This window comes from Podarcis erhardii (genome assembly GCF_964252035.2).
Source record: "Podarcis erhardii genome assembly, chromosome: 8".
Classification (NCBI taxonomy): Eukaryota; Metazoa; Chordata; class Lepidosauria; order Squamata; family Lacertidae; genus Podarcis; species Podarcis erhardii.
Window position 1 is genome coordinate 79,220,334 of NC_138499.1, and position 20,421 is coordinate 79,240,754.

At 43.0% G+C, this 20,421-nt stretch overlaps 1 protein-coding gene and 1 long non-coding RNA gene across 2 annotated transcripts in view; one reads left to right on the forward strand and one right to left on the reverse strand.

Moving 5' to 3' along the window:
• Positions 1–20,421, forward strand: part of DNAH5 (dynein axonemal heavy chain 5) — a gene marked incomplete at its 5' end in the record, with an annotated part of 188,985 nt that overhangs the window by 159,876 nt on the left and 8,688 nt on the right. The window contains 10 exons of the mRNA XM_081873195.1: positions 2,219–2,409; positions 3,101–3,222; positions 3,996–4,145; positions 4,492–4,737; positions 6,240–6,459; positions 7,082–7,287; positions 8,550–8,753; positions 14,089–14,304; positions 15,372–15,584; positions 17,950–18,102. Coding sequence (XP_081729321.1) covers positions 2,219–2,409; positions 3,101–3,222; positions 3,996–4,145; positions 4,492–4,737; positions 6,240–6,459; positions 7,082–7,287; positions 8,550–8,753; positions 14,089–14,304; positions 15,372–15,584; positions 17,950–18,102 — 1,921 coding nt within the window. The remainder of the gene's footprint in view (positions 1–2,218; positions 2,410–3,100; positions 3,223–3,995; positions 4,146–4,491; positions 4,738–6,239; positions 6,460–7,081; positions 7,288–8,549; positions 8,754–14,088; positions 14,305–15,371; positions 15,585–17,949; positions 18,103–20,421) is intronic.
• LOC309348099 lies at positions 153–19,475 on the reverse strand. Its single transcript, XR_014159146.1, has 4 exons — positions 18,955–19,475; positions 13,689–13,731; positions 1,329–1,454; positions 153–307 (listed from the first exon to the last, which is right to left on the reverse strand). It is a non-coding gene; the product is annotated as an uncharacterized lncRNA (long non-coding RNA).

Genomic DNA, 20,421 nt, shown 5'->3' on the forward strand with positions numbered 1-20,421 from the left:
ACTTGCACTTTGAGGTGCTTTCGAACTGCTAGGTTGGCAGGAGCAGGGACCGAGCAACGGGAGCTCACCCCGTCGCAGGGATTCGAACTGCCAACCTTCTGATCAACAAGTCCTACCACAGTGCCACCCACGTCTCGGTAGCCCCCCCAAAACATCATACATACATCATAGAAGGAGACGGTCTACAGCAGAAATCCTGTCTGCCAGGATATCTGATAATGGTCGCTGATTGTATTACCTGGGCAGCCTGGCCATTCTTTTGTGATGGTTAATACTTTAGTTCCTGAGTCCAGGTAATAGGCTCAACCTATTCATACACAAATATGCCCATAAGACAGGATTTGCAAGCAAAAAGACAATGGGACGGCTTTCCCTCCATTTGCCTCCCTTACAGCAGAGGAATATTTGAGGTCATTGGGAGCGTCAGAATGGCTTCAGGATTGCACTCCTCATTCTATTTCAGACACACGGTTCATATATTTAGATATATGTGCATTTATGAATATTTATTCTGTATTTGAAACCTTAGAATTCTCATAACAGTATATAATCAGATGGTCAAGGAGTCGGACGGGATGCAAGGAAGCCAGCATCGTTTGGAGTGCTCTTTCATTCACTTTGCTCCACTGTTTTCGTTTGTCAAACAGGTTTGGCATGGCGTGGACATTGCACAAAAACTTAGCAAATCCATTTGACCAGAAATGACAGCTGGATAGGGAAAACAGTGCACAAACCGTGATCCATGACAGCACTATCATTTGTCTTAACTGTCTGAAGATCTAGAGTCTTTGGTTTTGCTTGATGACTATTTCCCCTGTGTTCGCGTTTGCCATTGAATGGGCAAAGTAACCTAATGCTGTCATTATAGTACAATCCTTTTTGTATTGATTTCCACACAATTTCTCAGTTTAAGTAAATTCCTGATTGCATCTGCTAAGCTTCCCCGCTCTATCCCTCTCAAGGGCTGGAGTCTTCTCCCAGTGTTTGTCTCCAAACTATCAGGAGCTTGGGAGAGATAGTGAGCAATGTAATGAAAGGAAACAGAAATCCTACCCGGAAAACAAAAATCCTCTTAAGCTGTGTACTGACATCGGAAGCTTAAAGCTGCGTTCAAGGGCTTGAGCTTCCGTTGTTTAAGACGGGGAAATCACTTCAGAAGCAACTGAATAATATGTCATCCACAGAGATTAGGGGACCCTGGTTAACCAGAAGCAATTTGTCTATAAAGGGCAAAATAACGGCTTGCCCTTCACTTATTTGTCCATATGATCAGCAGGCAGACACACAGTAATGTGTGCGATGGTCCTGTTGCTGGCCCTTGAGTTTACCTTCGAGGCATGTGTTTCCAACTGCATTGGAAGGAACCAGTGGGGCAGTAGCAGTCGGTGTTGCAGTGGGGTGACTTTGTTAGATAGAACTCTGTCTTCACAAGCTGCTCACCTGTGCCAGGTTTTCTTTAAAAAATAAAAATCAGGCAGAACAGATAAGGATAAAGATAATAGAGTTCAGTATTTGAAGCCGAAATACTGTGCCCTTCCATCTATTCTTCCATCTATTGATAAAGTAGTTTAGCTACCTAACTAGGTCCAAAGGTAAAAGGTAAAAAACCCCTGGATGGTTAAGTCCAGTCAAAGGCGTCTGTGGGCTTGTGGCGCTCATCTCGCTTTCAGGCCAAGGGAGCCGGCGTTTGTTCACAGACAGCTTTCTGGGTCATGTGGCCAGCATGATGAAACCGCTTCTGGTGCAACGAGACACCATGATGGAAACCAGAGCACACGGAAATGCTGTTTATCCTCCTGCCTCAGCAGCAGCTATTTATCTACTTGCACTGGTATGCTTTCGAACTGCTAGGTTGGCAGGAACTGGAACAGAGCAACGGGAGCTCACCCCGACACAGGGGTTTGAACCGCTGACCTTCTGATCAGCAAGCCCAAGAGGCTCAGTGGTTTAGACCACAGAGCCACCTGCATGGTCATAGTAAGTAGTAAGCTTAGCTCCCTTACTAGGTCTAGTGTAGTAAGAGTTCTGTTGGATCACGGTGACTGAGCAGCTTATATGTCGATTTGGCCACTGTGACTGCCTGTTTCTGCACATGTTCGGGCTTATGAAGTGCAGCTTTGAAAATGCTTTCTTTTCAGAAGAAAAGGCTTTCAAAAACCTCACCAATGGCACTAGATTACGCTTTCATTCTCTCCTTTCCCCACTTTCTTTTGAACAGGTCTGTCAAGAGCCCCATTACGAGCAAGAGAATAGCAAATATCATTGAGCATATGACCTATGAAGTATATAAGTACGCTGCACGAGGGCTTTACGAGGAGCACAAGTTCCTGTTCACATTGCTCCTCACCTTGAAGATTGACTTACAGCGGGGCAAAGTGAAGCACGAGGAGTTCTTGACCCTGATTAAAGGTCAGAGCTACTGCCAGTGTGGTGCAGTGGTTAAGAGCGGTAGTCTCGTAATCTGGGGAACTGGGTTCGTGTCTCCGCTCCTCCACCTGCAGCTGCTGGGTGACCTTGGGTTAGTCACACTTCTTTGAAGTCTCTCAGCCCCACTCACCTCACAGAGTGTTTGTTGTGGGGGAGGAAGGGAAAGGATAATGTTAGCCGCTTTGAGATTCCTTAAAGGGAGTGAAAGGCGGAATATCAAATCCAAACTACTACTACTACTACTCTTCTTCTTCTTCATCTTCTTCTTCTTCTTCTTCTTCTTCTTCTTCAACTTACTGTGTTTCAACCCAGTGCAAATGTTCAAATTCTGCATGCAACGTGACAGGCAACCTGTTGCTCTCCAGATCTCGTTAGACTACAACTCCCATCAGCCTCAGCCTGTGCTAGGAATGGATGTCATGGGAATTGTAGTCTGGCAACATCTGGAGGACTACAGGGCCCCCATCTCTGCAGTAGGGGATATGGAGAATGCTCTGCCCTAGTGTAGGCCTCTACTCAAAGTCCAACACATGAGGTACAGGTGGAGCAATTGTGCCATGGGAAGTGGGCAGCGCAGTCACAGCCCATCCACCATGAATAGAATTTTAAATATCTGGCTTTATATATTTAGCAGCTCTTTTCAACTGGTTTTTGCTGTACTGTCTTTTTTCAGGTGGTGCTTCTTTGGATCTGAAAGCTTGTCCACCTAAACCAGCTAGATGGATCCTGGATATGACTTGGCTGAACTTGGTGGAGCTCAGTAAACTGAGACAATTTTCAGACGTTCTTGACCAAGTAGGTGATTGACAGGAGGCAAGGATTAAGCAGTGTGACACGTTTCATTCTCTTGAAGGATTCTGTAGATATTTCAATGTCGTCATGCCTTTTATGCTTCAGAGGAACTGCTGATGTGAACCTAGAAAAGTGAAGTCCAAGTCTGCCTCAAAATGTATTTTCCATTTGACTGGCATGTGTTAAGACAATCGTGTTGGAAGGCCTAAATCTCCATGCTGAACAGATGTTTCGGAAGCAGATTTTCTGTTTCCGGTGGACCATTTTCGAAAGAAGGGAATTCCAAAATTGTGGGACCACTACTGAAAAGGTCCTCTTGCAGATAGAGACCAGTCTCATCTTCCACGATGGTGGCAACCATAAAAACATTTACAGATCCCAAAGCCCAGGGATGAATATATGGAAGAAGACATTCCTTCAGATATCCCAGGCCCTGGCTGTAAAGTCCAAGGTTACACAGCTCCTTAAATTTAGCTCAAAAACTAACTGGTACCCAATGAAGCTATTGAAGCATTGATTCAATATGCACATGAGGCTTACCTAAGACAAAAGCCATACTGTCACACTTGGGACCAAGTGAAGTTTCTGAGGTGTCTTCAAGAGTGGTAATGCACAAAGCACATTACAGTGGTCAAGCTGAGATGCTGCCATTAGCATGGACATTTTCTAGAAAGGGACACCCCTAGTCCTCCATTAAGATATCTGAAACTAAAAAATATATATATCTTGCTATCTGTGCTATTTAATAAACATATTCCCCTATTTGTGCTTAATAGATCTCACGGACAGAAAAACAGTGGAAAATCTGGTTTGATAAGGAAAAACCAGAAGAAGAACTTGTTCCCAGTGGTTATGACCAATCTCTGGACTGCTTCAGACGACTCCTCCTCATAAGGTCTTGGTGTCCTGATAGAACGATAGCTCAGGTAGGCCAAAAGTTTTGACTAGGATGGGAATAGAATGCCAACAGGTGGTGGCTCAAAGCAGTTCTAAAGTGAGCATTACAAATGAAGAGATCCTTACATGTCAAAGCTCCTGCAGTCCAACACAGTAGGAATCTTTCCCATTCCCAACAGTACCTCTCTTACCTGCTGATGCTCCAAAAATGCCCACCCACCAATACCCTGTGTTACCAGGAAGGCATGAAGATGGGAACCTGTGTTTCTTGAGATATATAGTTGTAACCACGGTTTGATGTCTCGTAAGAACTGAAAACTTGGTATGAAAATCAGTGTGGGAAAACTGGTCACATCTCCTTTTCTTTTCCACTAGGCTAGGAAGTACATTATGGATACCATGGGGGAGAAATATGCAGAAGGGGCCATCTTAGATTTGGAGAAGACTTGGGAAGAATCTGATCCTCGCACTCCTCTCATCTGCTTCCTTTCCATGGGCTCTGATCCCACTGATTTCATCATTGCTCTGGGGAAAAGGCTGAAGATTGAGACACGCTATGTGTCCATGGGCCAGGGGCAGGAGGTTCATGCCCGCAAACTTCTGCAGCAAACTATGGCACACGTGAGACAAATTCTCTACTTTCTTTTAGTGCAGATCAATCTTTGAATTTTTCCAGGATTTTATCGGTCATCAACATAGGTTAGGCTAGGCATAATTGGCTGCTGATCCATGCAGAATTGGTTCCTACATTTCTTCCTATAAGACCTAAATAAGATTATTTGTAATCGGGAACACACAAAGGCCAGAGCTATGGTTACAGAGACCTTGCACCACCAACAGAAACAGCTTCACACCACCTTCTCCTGGTAATGTCTAGTAAACTTGAGATATGATGCTGTGTGAGATTCCTCAGAATTAAGTCCCATTGTATTTGAGTGGCTTACTTGCTAGTTAGAATGGTAGCCTACAATGGGAGGCATGACGTTATCATGTTGTGAGTTTCCCTACTCTCATGGCCGCTTATGAAGTGGGGCAAGGAAATGACAAATGCACATTACAAGTGGGAGAATGGGAAATAGTGTGGGCTTGCTGCATTCATTCACGTGCTCACAGTAATGCAGGGGTGGGGAATCTTTTCCCAACCAAATATCAAGAAGAACTTTCTGAAGGTAAGCTGTTTGATAGTGGAACAGACTCCCTCAGAGAGTGGCAGACTCTTCTTCAATGGAGTTTTTAAATTAGATGTTGAATGGCCAGTTTGGCACTCATGCACTTGCTATAATGTCTAGATTGAGTAGGTTGCTGATGCCCTAAATGGGCTGGGCATAATCTCATCACGTGACAGGATCATACCCAATCCATTCAGGTCATCAGCAACCTATCAAATCTGCTCTTCAGGTAAGACCAATTGTTCTTTTCCATCTAAGGCTAGATATATTCACATCAGTTACCCTCACCAGTGACAATGGAATTGCCAGCTTTGGTAGGAGAGAGGAATTTCAACAGGAAAAACCAAGACCAGGCATAGGCAAACTCGGCCCTCTGGCTGTTTTGGGACTACAATTCCCATCATCCCTGACCACTGGTCCTGTTAGCCAGAGATGATGGGAGTTGTAGTCCCAAAACAGCCAGAGGGCCGAGTTTGAGGAAGCCTGACCAAGACTTTAACTCTGTTGCTATTTGTACTGTTGTTTGTAGAGACATACATTTGTGTGCTGCATGTTAGGTTGAATAGTCAGCTGGTTGTTCATGTTTGAATTAGGTTGAATAGTCAGCTGGTTGTTCATGTCTGAATTAATTCCCCGTCCCCAAATAAAGCTAATTGCCTCTAATTGAACAGTATATTCTTTCAAGAACAGAATCTACATGGTAAGAGTTTGAACATCCACCCTGATTGGGGAGAAAGAGGTTTGAGGCTGAGCTTAGTTGGGCTTGGTCTCCATCTGTATGAGGACGGAGAGCAAGAAAAGGATGCACATTGGCATTGAAAAGAACTAGGACAGCATTGTAGGCATATGAACTGTAGTATCACCAGCAGAAAACAATCGCGAAATTGGTTTGGGTTGTGTTGACTTCCAAAATTAATATCAAATCAAGTTTCTTCAATGATTTCCCTTTCTTAGGGTGGATGGGCACTTTTGCAGAATTGTCACCTGGGTCTTGACTTTATGGATGAGTTGATGGACACGATTGTTGAAACAGAAAATGTTCATGAGGCCTTCCGTCTGTGGATGACTACGGAGGTCCACAAGCATTTCCCCATCACCCTTCTACAGATGTCTATAAAATTCACCAATGAGCCTCCCCAAGGACTCAAAGCTGGCCTGAAGAGAACCTATGGAGGTGAGGGACTTGCTTTTCCCTCTCCCCTTCAGTATCTCTGCCATTCCACCCCCCGGTAGCTTTTAATAGGGGCATAATGAGTGATCAGTTTCTACAAGGAATTATACTCTGTGCATATATTTAAATATTTAGTCTGGGTCCTTAAAAAACAAAGTGGTGTATATTATTTTTGTACAAGTGGTTGTCATATGGAAGTATTTGAAGAACTGGAATAGGACTAACAAATGTAGCTCTAGAAAACAAAATGTAAGTACCTTGCTATAATATGGTCCTCTTATAAGGCACTATAAAAACTAAAGTTCCTAATTTATCTCAGTAATGCTGAGCAAATTATCACCCATCTGCTACTATGAAAGGTGTACCTATTTAACATTTTTGTAAGCTTACCACATGTCATTTTTGCATCAAATTGCCATTCAACTCCCACAATACAACCTTCTCCTTTGTGTGTGTGGCAGCTAAGATCCACGCATTTGACAAAGTGGGTTTGAGTTCATTATTCCATAATAAATGTATTCATCTTTAAGGTGGAGCATGACGCTTCATGGGATGTTGCTGCATGAGACTAACATGGCCACTCCTCTGGTGTTATGGATATTATGTAGAAGTGTCTTTGTAACAGGTGTGAGTCAGGATCTGTTGGATATCAGCAACATGGTTCAGTGGAAACCAATGCTGTACGCTGTAGCCTTCCTACACTCCACAGTCCAGGAAAGGAGGAAATTTGGACCTCTGGGATGGAACATTCCTTACGAGTTCAACCAAGCTGATTTCAATGCCACAGTACAGTTTGTTCAGAACCATTTGGATGACATGGACATCAAAAAGGTACTTGGCTCCGCGGTTTAGCAACTTAGGTGGTATTTGAAATACAGTGGTACCTCGGATTACATACGCTTCAGGTTACATACGCTTCAGGTTACAGACTCCGCTAACCCAAAAATAGTACCTTGGGTTAAGAACTTTGCTTCAGGATGAGAACAGAAATCGTGCTCCAGCAGCACAGCGGCAGTGGGAGGCCCCATTAGCTAAAGTGGTGCTTCAGGTTAAGAACAGTTTCAGGTTAAGGACGGACCTCCGGAACAAATTAAGTACTTAACCCATGGTACCACTGTAGTGTGGACAATCAAATTGTTGTTTCAGCAAATGGATTCTTCCTTGTACGTCTGTGTATAAGTTGATCAGTTGTGACCTATGGCACGTGGGCCTGACTAGGGCTGTCACACCTTTGGGGGCCAATCACAGCCACATTTATATCTTCCTCGTGTCATATGACATCAGATGCATGTGGTTGCAAAGGAAGAATTGGGAGAGAATGCGCACCCAGTTCTTTCCTTGTAGTCAAAATCTAGCACCTTTTGAATTTGGTGCATTTACCATCACCTTTAAAACTTAGATTAAAGGCCCATTAACTTTGATGTGCAGAGTGGAGACTTCAACACTCTCTGCACTGTTACCGTCTATGCTGCTGCCTAACTTATTTATTATTATTATTTATTGAATTTATATACCGCTATATACGGGGAGGTCTCAGGGCAGTTCACAGAGTAAAATCAAAATATAAAAGCACAAAATACATAATCAAAATAAAAACAACAACCCAATAACTGCCCCACCCCAAAAAACCACATTTTAAAAGGGCTCAAGAACCTCACAACATTTAAAGTAAGACAATTAACAAACTTGGAGAAGAGCCACTCATCAGAAAGACTATGATCCCAGAAATATCTGCAGCAATATTTATTGGCAACTAAGTTGGCAGGTGCCTTCCTGATACAGAGACAAAAATAGCTTTGAAATAAGAGTGGGAGGGGGGAAAATAGCTTTGGTTGTTGAGCAGATGTAATACTAGAGTTTCATCTCCCGCAAAATGATGGAGATCAGATTATGTAGGGTGAAGAAGCAGGTGTTGAGGGGTCAGGAGATGGATTGGGGAAGTGATCTGACTGCAATGGTTCGAGTTTGACTCTCAGAAGTCTCGGAATTTTCAAAATCAGCATATTTATATCCATCAGTATATAGACATACACACACATTTTTAGTGTCCTGCTGCATGAAATCATGCCGCACATTTTTTGTTTTTCTTTCAGGGTGTGTCTTGGAATACTGTTCGTTACATGATAGGGGAGATTCAGTATGGTGGCCGAGTTACGGATGACTACGACAAAAGGCTGCTGAACACGTTTGCTAAAGTGTGGTTCAGCGAAAACATGTTTGGCCAGGACTTCTCCTTCTACAAAGGTTACAGCATACCCAAGTGTGCTGCGCTGGACCAGTATCTTCAGTATATACAGGTTTGTATAGTTAGCAGAGACTTCTCAAAAGGAAAACCTAAGAGAGGCTCTGTCGGAATTTGCCATTCCAATGCTTTCCCTCCTTTGTGAGGCCACTATATTGCTTTACTTGCTCTTTAATTTAGTTTCCTGTAGGAAAATTCTGTAGGTGGGAAAGCTGAGGACATACACAAGGGTGTCTCAAATATAAAGGACTCTATGCCTAGATGTAGAGATGGGTGGAATTTGTTATTAGTGGGCAGATACAAATTTGTACTGCTGCTCAGGAAGTCATCAATTTGAATCTTGCCTGTGTCATGATTCACTATGTGGGATGTGGGTGGCGCTGTGGTCTAAACCACTGAGCCTTTTGGGCTTGCTGATCAGAAGGTCGGTGGTTTGAATCCCAGTGATAGGGTGAGCTCTGTCCTAGCTTCTGCCAACCTAGCAGTTCGAAAACACACCAGTGCAGGTAGATAAATAGGTACCACTGTGGCGGGGAGGTAAATTCTGTGCGCTCTGGTTTCCGTCACGGTGTCCTGTTGCACCATAAGCGGTTTAGTCATGCTGGCCACATGACCCGGAAAGCTGTCTGTGGACAAACGCCAGCTCCCTCAGCCTGAAAGCGAGATGAGCACCGCAACCTCATAGTTGTCTTTGACTAAGGTTACCAGACGTCCCTGTTTCCCAGGGATAGTCCCTGGATTTACAAATCAGTCCCCTTACAAAATCCATTGAAGTTGAAAAGTGGCCCCGGATTCATTGAAAAAAAAATCTGGTAACCAAAGATGACTGGACTTCACCATCCAGGGGTTCTTTACTATGTGGTCTTAGGCAAGCTACTCTCTCAACCTGAAACCCCCCCCCCCATTCTGTTGTTTTTTTTTTTAAAAAATATTTATTAAGGTTTTTTTAGATATAAAATGCACACATAAAACAATCTTGCTTCTATCACAACAAATTCTTCGCTTCTTTGGACTCCCTCACGTCCCCCTCTCCCATTTACGTCGTTAAAAAAAAAAAAATTTTCCAAACAAATTATCAACTTGTTTACAGTCACATGTCCACACATTCAAATATAATCTAACACTTTTTCCAATAAAATTTTTATATTTTCTTTAATCTCACTTAACATCAAATTTAAATCTAGTTTAGTGGTGGCCAATTTTTTATAATCTAGCATCCTTCTTAACATTCAAACAAATTACAATATTTTTGTAGATACATCTTGAATTTCTCCCAGTCTTCCTCCATCTTTTCTTCTCCCAGATCTCGGATTCTGCCAGTCATCTCGGCCAGTTGCATATAGTCCATCAGCTGCATCTGCCACTCTTCCAGTGTGGGTAAATCTTGAGTTTTCCAATTTTTTGCGATGAGAATCCTTGCTGCCGTTGTTGCATACATGAAAAATGTTCGATCCTTCTTTAACACCCTCTGGCCGACAATACCCAGAAGGAAGGCCTCTGGTTTCTTAGTGAAGGTATACTTAAATACCTTTTTCAACTCATTATATATCATTTCCCAGAAGGCCCCCCCCCATTCTGTAGGGTGAGGAGGGGATAAACTGACATACTTTGTAGGATTGCTATAAGGATTACAAATAAATAGTGCGAGTAGGGCCTTTTGAATGTTTGAAAGTGTTATACAGATGTTAAGTACTGTTAAGTACTATTTCCGTTCCAAGATGGCGGTGCGTTCATACGCTGCGGCTCTGAGCTCCCAATACCTTACCTACTCACGCACAAAACTGGCAAACATCGGGCTCACAAGAAAAATAGAGATAACTAGAGAGTTTCAAAGGTCCCACTGTATACCAAACTGCATAGTAAGACCTCCAGGATCTCTGTGGATTGTTGACGGGAGGGGGAAGTGCTGAAAGAAGCGAAAGAGAAAAGAGCGAAAGCAAAAAGGTGGTTGCAGAGCTGGTCTGTTAACCCGGCTTCGAAAAAGACCCACGAGACCAGCACTGCCAAGTGTCTTCCTGACCAACACCAGATCTCTCGTCCACAAAACTGACGAACTACAGTTGCTGATGGCAGCAAACAAGCTTCTTTGTGAGAGCTGTGTGGTAATTATTACAGAAATTATGGCTACATTCAGCAGTACCAGATGCGGCAGTGGAGCTGATAAATCGAATAATTTATTGCTCTGATAGAAACAGTGATTCTGGTAAAGCTAAGGGCGGAGGAGTCTGTATTTACATACACAATGGTTGGTGCATTAACAGCAAAGTAGCTTACAAGTATTGCTCCCCAGATCTAGAATTGATGGCAGTTATGTGTCGGCCATTTTATTTGCCTAGAGAAGTAACTGTCATAATTATTATAGCTGTTTATATTCCATCCGATGCTAATGTCAGTGCGGCACTTTCTAAGCTATATGATGTCATCTCCGAGCAGCAGCAAATCCACTCAGAGGGCGCCCTTGTTGTGGCAGGGGACTTCAATCAAGCCTGCCTAAAGACGGTTTTTCCTAAGTTTGAACAGTTTGTGAAATTTCCCACTAGAGGACAAAATATTCTAGATCTCGCGTATTCCAACTTGAAACAGGCATACAGGGCAATCCCCTTCCCCCACTTAGGCTCATCCAACCATTCTTCAGTTTTTCTATGTCCGAAGTACATCCCTCTCAGGAGAAGAATTCAGTCAGTTATAAAAACAGTTAGAATTTGGCTAGAGGGTGCTCTTAGTCAGGATTGTTTTGAAAGCACTGATTGGAGTGTGTTTGAACATCAAGATCTGCATAGATACACAGATGCTATACTCTCCTATATTAAAGTGTGCATCGATAATGTAGTATCGCAGAGATGCATTAGACTCTATGGGAACTGTAAACCATGGATGACTGCTGAAGTAAGAGGACTCCTGAAAATCTGGGATTCTGCCTTTAAGACAGGGAATATAGACATATACAGAGAGGCGAGAATAAATCTCAAAAAAGGCATTAAGGCAGCAAAACAACAGTATAAGCTTAAGGTGGAAAATTATTTAGCTGATAACATCATGAAACAAGTGTGGCAACGGCTGCAGCACCTAACCAACTACAAGGGCAATACAAGGAACATGGCTAAGACTGATGCCTCATTGGCAGAGGAACTGAACATCTTCTTTGCTCAGGGTGCGGTTGGTTGGGTTTTATCTTCTAGGGATAATTACCCTATCAAACTTTCACCTCTTCCCCATACCATTCTGACCCAAGAGTCCTGGCCCAGAGATGACTTGTTATTGAGGAGATCTTACCCCTCTATTGGGGAGGCTAGTATGGGGTCTGTGATTCCCACTATTGAAGAGCTAGGGAAGAATGGCAGTGGAGCTAAATATCAAATGGTCGGGGACAGAGGGTGGCACTAGGGAGGGAGTTGTCGTCATGCCACCCCTTGGTATGTGGAGTGCCGCAGGGCGCAATCCTCTCTCCGATGCTTTTTAACATCTTTATGCGCCCCCTTGCCCAGATTATCTGGAGCTTTGGGCTGGGTTGTCACCAATATGCTGATGACACTCAGCTCTATCTGCTGATGGATGGCCATACTGACTCGAGCCCTGACACACTGACCAGATGTTTGGAAGCTGTGGCTGGATGGTTTCGTGGGAGCCGATTGAAACTAAATCCTTTGAAGACAGAGGTCCTCTGGCTGGGTCGGGATGGTATGGGGATGAGGGACCAACTCCCTTCTCTTGCGGGGGCCCAATTAGTGCCATTGCCTTCCGTTAAGAGTTTGGGTATAATTATTGATGCCTCCCTTTCCATGGAGGCGCAGGTTACAACAACAGCCAAGGCGACATTTTTCCACCTTCGCCGCATCAAGCAGTTGGTCCCTCACCTTTCCCGTCCTGACCTGGCCACAGTGATCCATGCGATGGTCACCTCCAGGCTTCACTACTGTAATTCGCTCTACGTGGGGCTGCCCTTGAAGCTGTCCCAGAAACTCCAGCGGGTGCAGAATGCTGCAGCGAGGCTCCTCACAGGGTCTCTGCCATAGGAGCATATTCACCCAGTGCTTTTCCAGCTGCATTGGCTCCCGGTGGAGTATAGGGTCAGATTTAAGGTGCTGGTTTTGACTTTTAAAGCCCTTCATGGCCTAGGACCCTTGTACCTATGAGATTGCCTCTCCTAGTATGCCCCACGGAGGACCTTAAGGTCCATATATAGCAGCACCCTAGAGGTCCCAGGCCCTAAGGAAGTTAGATTAGCCTCAACCAGAGGCAGGGCCTTCTCAACGCTGGCTCTGGCCTGGTGGCACGCTCTGTCTCTTGAGACCAGGGCCCTGCGGGATCTGATCTCTTTCCGCAGAGCCTGTGAGACAGAGTTGTTCCACCTGGCCTTTGGCTCAGAATCAGTTTGATTCCCTCCCCCTTTTTCTTTTTCCTTTCTCCTCCTATGATGAGATTGCTCCCCAATTGTTTTAATATTGTATCTTAATCTTTTAAATTGTATTTTAATCAACTTGTTTTTATTATTGGTTGTTAGCTGCCCTGAGCCCAGTCTTGGCTGGGGAGGGCGGGGTATAAATAAAAAAAATATTATTATTATTATTATTATTATTATTATTATTATTCTCCTGCTTCACTCAAGGGTTTCTTGAAAGTGTTTATGGAAGGCATTATTAGCTGAACTGCTGCACTCTTACAAACCATGTAAGAGACCAATTCAAAAGTTCATATATTTAGTGGATACTTCAGTGCTATTTCTCTAGAAAAAGAGATGCCAGAGCTCACCACGAACGCCTCCCTTGTTCTCTTAAAATGGCAATGGTGCCCACCGGAGAGGTGCTGGAACTGAGGTCTGGCAAGTTCTGGCTGAAAAAAAAAGCCCTGGATATGTGCATAGCAGTGCCATGGCTTTTAAACTGCATCTATTTGAATTATTCTTTTGTACTCCAATATACTATTTCCCTGACCTTTTCAAAATGTAATGTAAAGGCTTTTATCAGTAAGAAATGAACATGGTGATACCTACCCTATTTTCCACTCTATAAGACGCAGCAGACCATAAGACGCACCTAGTTTTTAGAGGAGGAAAACAAGAAAATAAATATTCTGAAGCCAGAACAGCAAGAGGGATCACTGCGCAGCCTGTATTCACTCCATAAGACGCACACACATTTCCCCTTACTTTTTAGGAGGGAAAAAGTACGTCTTATAGAGCGAAAAATATGGTAATTGTTTTATTTGTTTTTTCTTCAAAGATGACATTCCTCTTCTAATTGAAAGCAAAGGGGAAAAAATCTGGTTCATATTGAAAACCTATTCTACACACACACACACACACACACACACACACACACACTGGCCACCTATCTTCGTAAAGCTTGCATTTCTTGATCTTCTGGACTTTACCTTTATATTTACCCACCTAGGGTTTGCCCGCTTACGATACGCCAGAAGTCTTTGGGTTGCACCCCAATGCTGACATTACTTACCAGAGCAAACTTGCAAAAGATGTGTTGGACACCATCCTCAGCATCCAACCCAAAGACAGCTCCAGTGGAGGAGGTGAGACCAGAGAGGCTGTGGTTGCTCGACTGGCTGATGATATGGTGGAGAAACTTCCTCCCGACTACATTCCATTTGAGGTAGGTGTCTAAAATCAGCTGGGTTTGCTTTCTCTGCAGACTTGCCCAATTGAAAGAAAGCCTTTCTATTCTGGGTTTGTTTTTGGATTTTTTTACATTAAAAAATCCAGCTGCTGATATAGTCTAATAGAAAATTATATATCGATGGTATCTAAATTGGCAAAAATGTATAAATCTAAATCAAATACGTGTTGGAAATGTAAAGGGAAAGAAGGTTCTTTTTATCATATGTGGTGGTCTTGTAGTAAGGTTAAAGCTTACTGGGAAATGATACATAATGAAATGAAAAGGATGCTTAAAATAACCTTTGTAAAAAAACAACCAGAAGCTTTTCTTTGGGGAGTTATAGTGACAGAACTACCTAAACTGTATAGAAACTTATTCATGTATGCTACTACAGTGGCAAGAAAGTTACTTGCTCAAGAATGGAAAGAAGCAGAAGTCCCAGCAAAGGAAGAAGGGATAGAAAACTTATGGAATATGCAGAAATGGCTTACTGGAAGAATAAGAAATCAAGAAAACACACACACACACACACACACACACACACACACACACACACAGATATATGAATGGAAATGGTATACAGTATTGAATATTTACAGATAAATTGTAAACAGATAAGAACATTGGCAGGATTATTGTAATAACCTGCAGCTTCATAAGAGTAAATATTTAAAGGAGATGAATAAATGGGCAAATTAAGTTAATTTGGATATGCAGAAGATATTAAAAATAAATCAGACCCACAGAAAGAAGGGGAAGGAAGTCAAGTTTTGAAATGTCAAAATGATTGTAAATCCAGTGAAATGCATAAACTTGAAAAGTATAGGTATGTTTTTTTTAAAATATAATAAAATAAATCCAGCTGCTGAGGAATGAGTTGTAGCTGCAAAATGTGTCAGGTTCAAAGAGGGGAGGAAAATGTGGTTCATGCACCCAGCCTAAAGTACTATCCTGCTTGCCTCCTCCTGCCTCCCCTTCTACTCAATTAAAACTTATCTAAGTTAGTACAGAAGCTGTTTACAACTCCTGGCAGCTTGCTGTATTCTGTGCTCTCATGTCAGGTAAAGGAAAGGCTGCAGCAAATGGGCCCATTCCAGCCTATGAACATCTTCCTGCGACAGGAGATCGATAGAATGCAGAGGATTATTGCTCTGGTGCGGAACACTCTGACAGACCTCAAACTTGCCATTGATGGGACCATCATCATGAGCGAGAACCTCAGAGATGCTTTGGATTGTATGTACGATGCAAGGATTCCTGAACGCTGGAGGAAGGTTGGTGGTACTATTTCCTTCACTGGGAAAAAAAAATGGTGTTAGATCATCAATCTTCTGCACTAAATATGCTGTATTTAGTCATCATGTGCTCCAGAGCATCTAAACATGCACACACTTCTGAAATGGACTCTTTATGACTGACTTTATGACTCATTTTGCCCTACCTGAACAGCATGGTTGTATCTTATGCAGTGCCGGATTTACATATAAGCTAAACAAGCTGTAGCTTAGGGCCCCACTCGCTTGGGGCCCCCCCAAAACAATTAAAGGAAAAAATAACCCTGGATGTACATTTCCAAAATATAAGATAAAAAAACAAATAAAATAAAACCTACATATAGCAACAGTGTTTTGTGTTGTGTAGGCTCCTATGATGTAAGCATTGGGCTAGCCTGCTCCCTAAAATATCACTTCTTCTTAATTGTATTTCAGTTCAACAATTACTTTGATAAAATACATATTTTGTTATGTGCAAATGGCTTTAGATATCTATTAGGTTTAGGTTTTGTTATGTGCAAATGGCTTTAGATATCCATAAACTACCATATAGCATACATTCAACACAAAAAACAGTGACAATTTGTTGTTGACAAAGGACAGCTGGACATATAAAGGGCCCCATTACCTTCAGTAGCTATAGGCCTCATCAAACCTAAATCCATCCCTGATCTTATGCCACTCTGAATCCTAGATCACATGGGAGGGATGGTAAAATGTGATTTCCCCCTCCCCCACATTGTTCCTGTCAGATCAATTCAGTGTCTGTAGAGTCTACAGCAGGAAAGTAAAACCTGAAGCCATCCAGATGTTTCTAGACTATATCTCCCAATTGGTCAGGTTGACTGGAGCTAATGGCGTTCAGCATCTGAAGAGTTATATGTTCCCAATCCCTGTTCTACAACAATTTTTTTTAAACGCACTTAACATATGGACAGCACAATCTTATAAATCCACTTGGGCCTAATTCTCAAAGAGGTGGTAAATCTTTTTCTGGACTGTACCGCTTTAGACTACAGGTGAGATCTCACATGATTTAATGTTCCTCCATACAGGGAGAAGGATCCAAACCTAGCTATCCTTCCTGAAAGCTTGTTTTCTATGTAGTTACACAAACAAATGAAATACCGTGAAAATCCCTGAAATGAAAAGTAATCGACTAGAAATATTATCTTATAGAATTAAACTAAGTAACAAAAATCAAAAAGTTTAAGGAAAAAATTAGAAAAACCTAGATTTGAACAAAGCCTTAATGGGATGCCGGCTACAAACCTCGTTTCACTGAACTATTCAGTTTCCTCAGAAGGAAATAGAGAAACCATAAACCTTAAATGATTTTAAACAAACTCAAGAACAGGGTTGAAACACTCCCCTGAGTTTACAAAAAAGGTTTGAAAACCTAAATAGCAAGTTTTAGACACAGCCCTATTTAAAGAAAGCCAAGCAGTAGTAATAAGGAGTTGAGGACTCAGCTGTGAAAACTCTAGTATTGCCTTTCCAGAAAGGTTTAAAAAAACCTACCGTATTTTTCGCTCCATAAGGTGCACCTGATGATAAGGCGCACCTAGTTTCTAGAGGGGGAATTCAAGAAAAAAAATATTATTTAAAGGGAGCGCTGAGCAGAGCCTGTATGCATTCCAGGCTTTTCTGCAGAAGCCTGCAGAAGCTGCACACTCTTTAAAGGGGCTGCGCGGCTTCTACTGGCTTTTCTACAAGGTGGGAGAAGGGACTGATGCGGCCAGTCAGTCCCTTCTCCCTCCTGAGGAAAAGCCCGCAAGAGCTGCACGGAGCTTGTGTGCGACTCTTGGGGGCCTTCCCCATCTGCCTCCCCCCTGCATTTGCTCCATAAGAAGCACACACATTCCTTGCTTTTTAGGAGGGAAAAAGTGCGTCCTATGGATCGAAAAATACAGTACATAGCACAAATTCAAAGAAAGGAATACACGATAAGCTGTTTTAGATTTTAAACAAACTCAAGAACAGGTCCGAAATGCTCCTTTGGTCTAGATGTGACTGCTGGTGTTAAAGACACTTCAAGTTTGAAGTGGTACAACCCTGACACAACTTTCTGCTCTTGATGATCTGGTCTGCAAAGTTGTGTTGCAAAAGGAATGGGGGACCTGTGGGCCTCCAGTTATTGAGGAACTACAACTCCCATTGTCTCTTAACCTAAGTCGTATGAGGTAGGACTGATGCAAGATGTAATCAGACAATATTTGGGTTCCTTCAATCACAGGTTCCTTATCCCCGTGTTTGTTAGAGGATTGGTTAGAACTAGGCCTTGGAATCTAAATTCTATGATCATCTTTTGGGACATGTCTGTGGCCTTTACATCATCAAAACATTGCTTTGTCTCTCTTTCTAGGCATCTTGGGCTTCCAGCACTCTTGGATTTTGGTTTACTGAGCTTCTTGAAAGGAATAAGCAGTTTCACTGTTGGATTTTTGAAGGGCGACCAAACTGCTTTTGGATGACAGGGTTTTTCAACCCGCAAGGATTTTTAACTGCAATGAGACAGGTTATAGAAAGCCTTTAAAATATCTTTTGTGTGTGTGCATTTTTCATGTTCATGTTTTTCTTACCATCTGAAATGGATAGTAACAGAAATAATATCTGTTCATATGGAAAGAATTGCTTTTGCCTCCTGAAAGCATATGTGTAATGGTTCTAGGGGTTGCTCGTGCATAAACCGGCGCCACACCTGGCTGGGTTGCCTGAGTGAAGCTTTTCTGTCCGGACAGCCACTCGCCCGTGGCTGTCTCAATCGCTGGCAGAATCCGTCAGTGGGCGTTTCTTGAACTTCTTCCAGCAAAGAAGTTCTTTGACGCCTAGTCTCTGCCTACTCTCCCTGCGCGGAAGCCTTCTGCGCAAGGAGGGTGTGGGACAGCGGAGGACCCTTACTCTCCCCGCTGGTCCCCGGCGAGGAGTCATGGGACCGCCTCGCCGATTCCCCCATCTGCCCCCCTTCTCCACTGGTGCTATGCTGATTCTCTTTCCCAGAAGATGGGCTGCCTCTCCCCATCCCGGGACGCTCTCTGGAATCCCTCTGGAGCCCGCTCTCTCCCTCTGGCCCTGATGGCAGTTCCCTGACAATATGGTATCCCCCCCAAGGAATTCTGGGAAGTGTGGTTATACCCCACATTACGGATGGATCTGTCAATATCAGTTCGCTGTTTCTCATGTGTCCATTCTTTAAATCAGTTCTGCACAGTTTGCAGCAAATTGCGATTTTTAATTTTTTTTAAAAGATTGGTATGAAAATTCTTCAGCATTTTAACATAAAAATTTCTCATAAACAAATATTTGTATGCAGTTTTGACTAATGTACACATTTTTGCAAACAATTTATCCTAATATAATGGCTGCTTACCTCTCTCCACGGTGAGCGGTGGTTGTGGTCCGCCGCATTGCCACCTTTCGCTGAGGAGCCTTGCCATTTTCCCAGCAGCTGTTGCCGCCCCTCCACAATTCAAATTGCTCTATCCGTGGCAACCTGGGGGGCGGGGTTTGGGGGAGTGGACCTGAGGAACTCAGTCTTCCCTCAGGTCCACTCCCTGGGCATAAAAGTAGGCTGAAGCTGCCCACAGCAATGCAGTTGGCAAGGAGAGAAGCATTCCATTCTGTTGCGACTGTTATTCCAGTAACTGTCATTTTTAACTGCATTCTGCTTCTGTCTGTTTGTTTGTGAGAGAGGGAGAAGGGCTGCTGAGAGAGGCTTCTCAGGATACTGCTGAGGACAGTGTTGTGAAACAAGACAGTGAAACAGACAGAGGAAGATCCCTAAATGTTAGTAGGGAGAAACTTGTGCAGGATCTCTCTGTAAGGAACAAAGAGAGTGTTGCTGAGGTGAAAGTAAAGAATCTTTCATAAGAAACTGTAAGAACCGAGTGAGGTAAAACTCTGGTGTAAGTCCTAACACAGTTTTGTTTATAAGTCTTAAGTAAGAAGACTTCAATCTACAATTCAAGTGAGAATATACCCATGCTGGAATAAGCACGAGATTGCAAATGTATTTTTTCAGTTAGATGTTTATGAAAGTAAAGTCATTTTGAATACAAAGAGCCTGGACATTATGATAGTCTTTACAAAGAAGCGATCAATCAACTAGAAGAGTTATTTAGCTTCCCAGCTGTGAGCTACTCTGCTACTTTGCATATCATCAAAATGTAATAATAATAATAATAATAATAATAATAATAATAATAATAATAATTTATTTATACCCTGCCCATCTGGCTGGGCTTCCCCAGCCACTTTGGGCGGCTTCCAACCAAATATTAAAATACAGTAATACATTTATATAATATACAGTGGTGCCCCGCAAGACGAATGCCTCGCAAGATGGAAAACTCGCTAGACGAAAGAGTTTTCCGTTTTGGAGGTGCTTCGCAAAACGAATTTCCTATGGGTTTGCTTCGCAAGACAAAAATGTATTGCGAGTTCCTGCGGGTTTCCCCCCCCCTTTTTCTAAGCCGCTTATCCGCTTATCCGCTAAGCCGATAAGCCGCTAAAAGCGCTAATCCGCTAAGCCGTCAATGGGCTTGCTTCGCAAGACGAAAAAACCGCTAGACGAAGAGACTCGCGGAACGGATTCTTTTCGTCTTGCGAGGCACCACTGTATACATAACACTTTGTAGATTGCTGGACTACAGCTTCCATCATCCCTAGCCATGCACTGTGCTGGCAGTGGCTGATGGGAGAAGCAGCCCAACACCATCTGAAGAACCACAGGTATTCCCTTCTCGTTCTTTCGAGGTTGCTTCAGCCTGCGATTTCCACAGGGACATGGGGGCTTCTGTTTACGTGATGATTAAGTAATTAAAAGTCTACTTTGTGA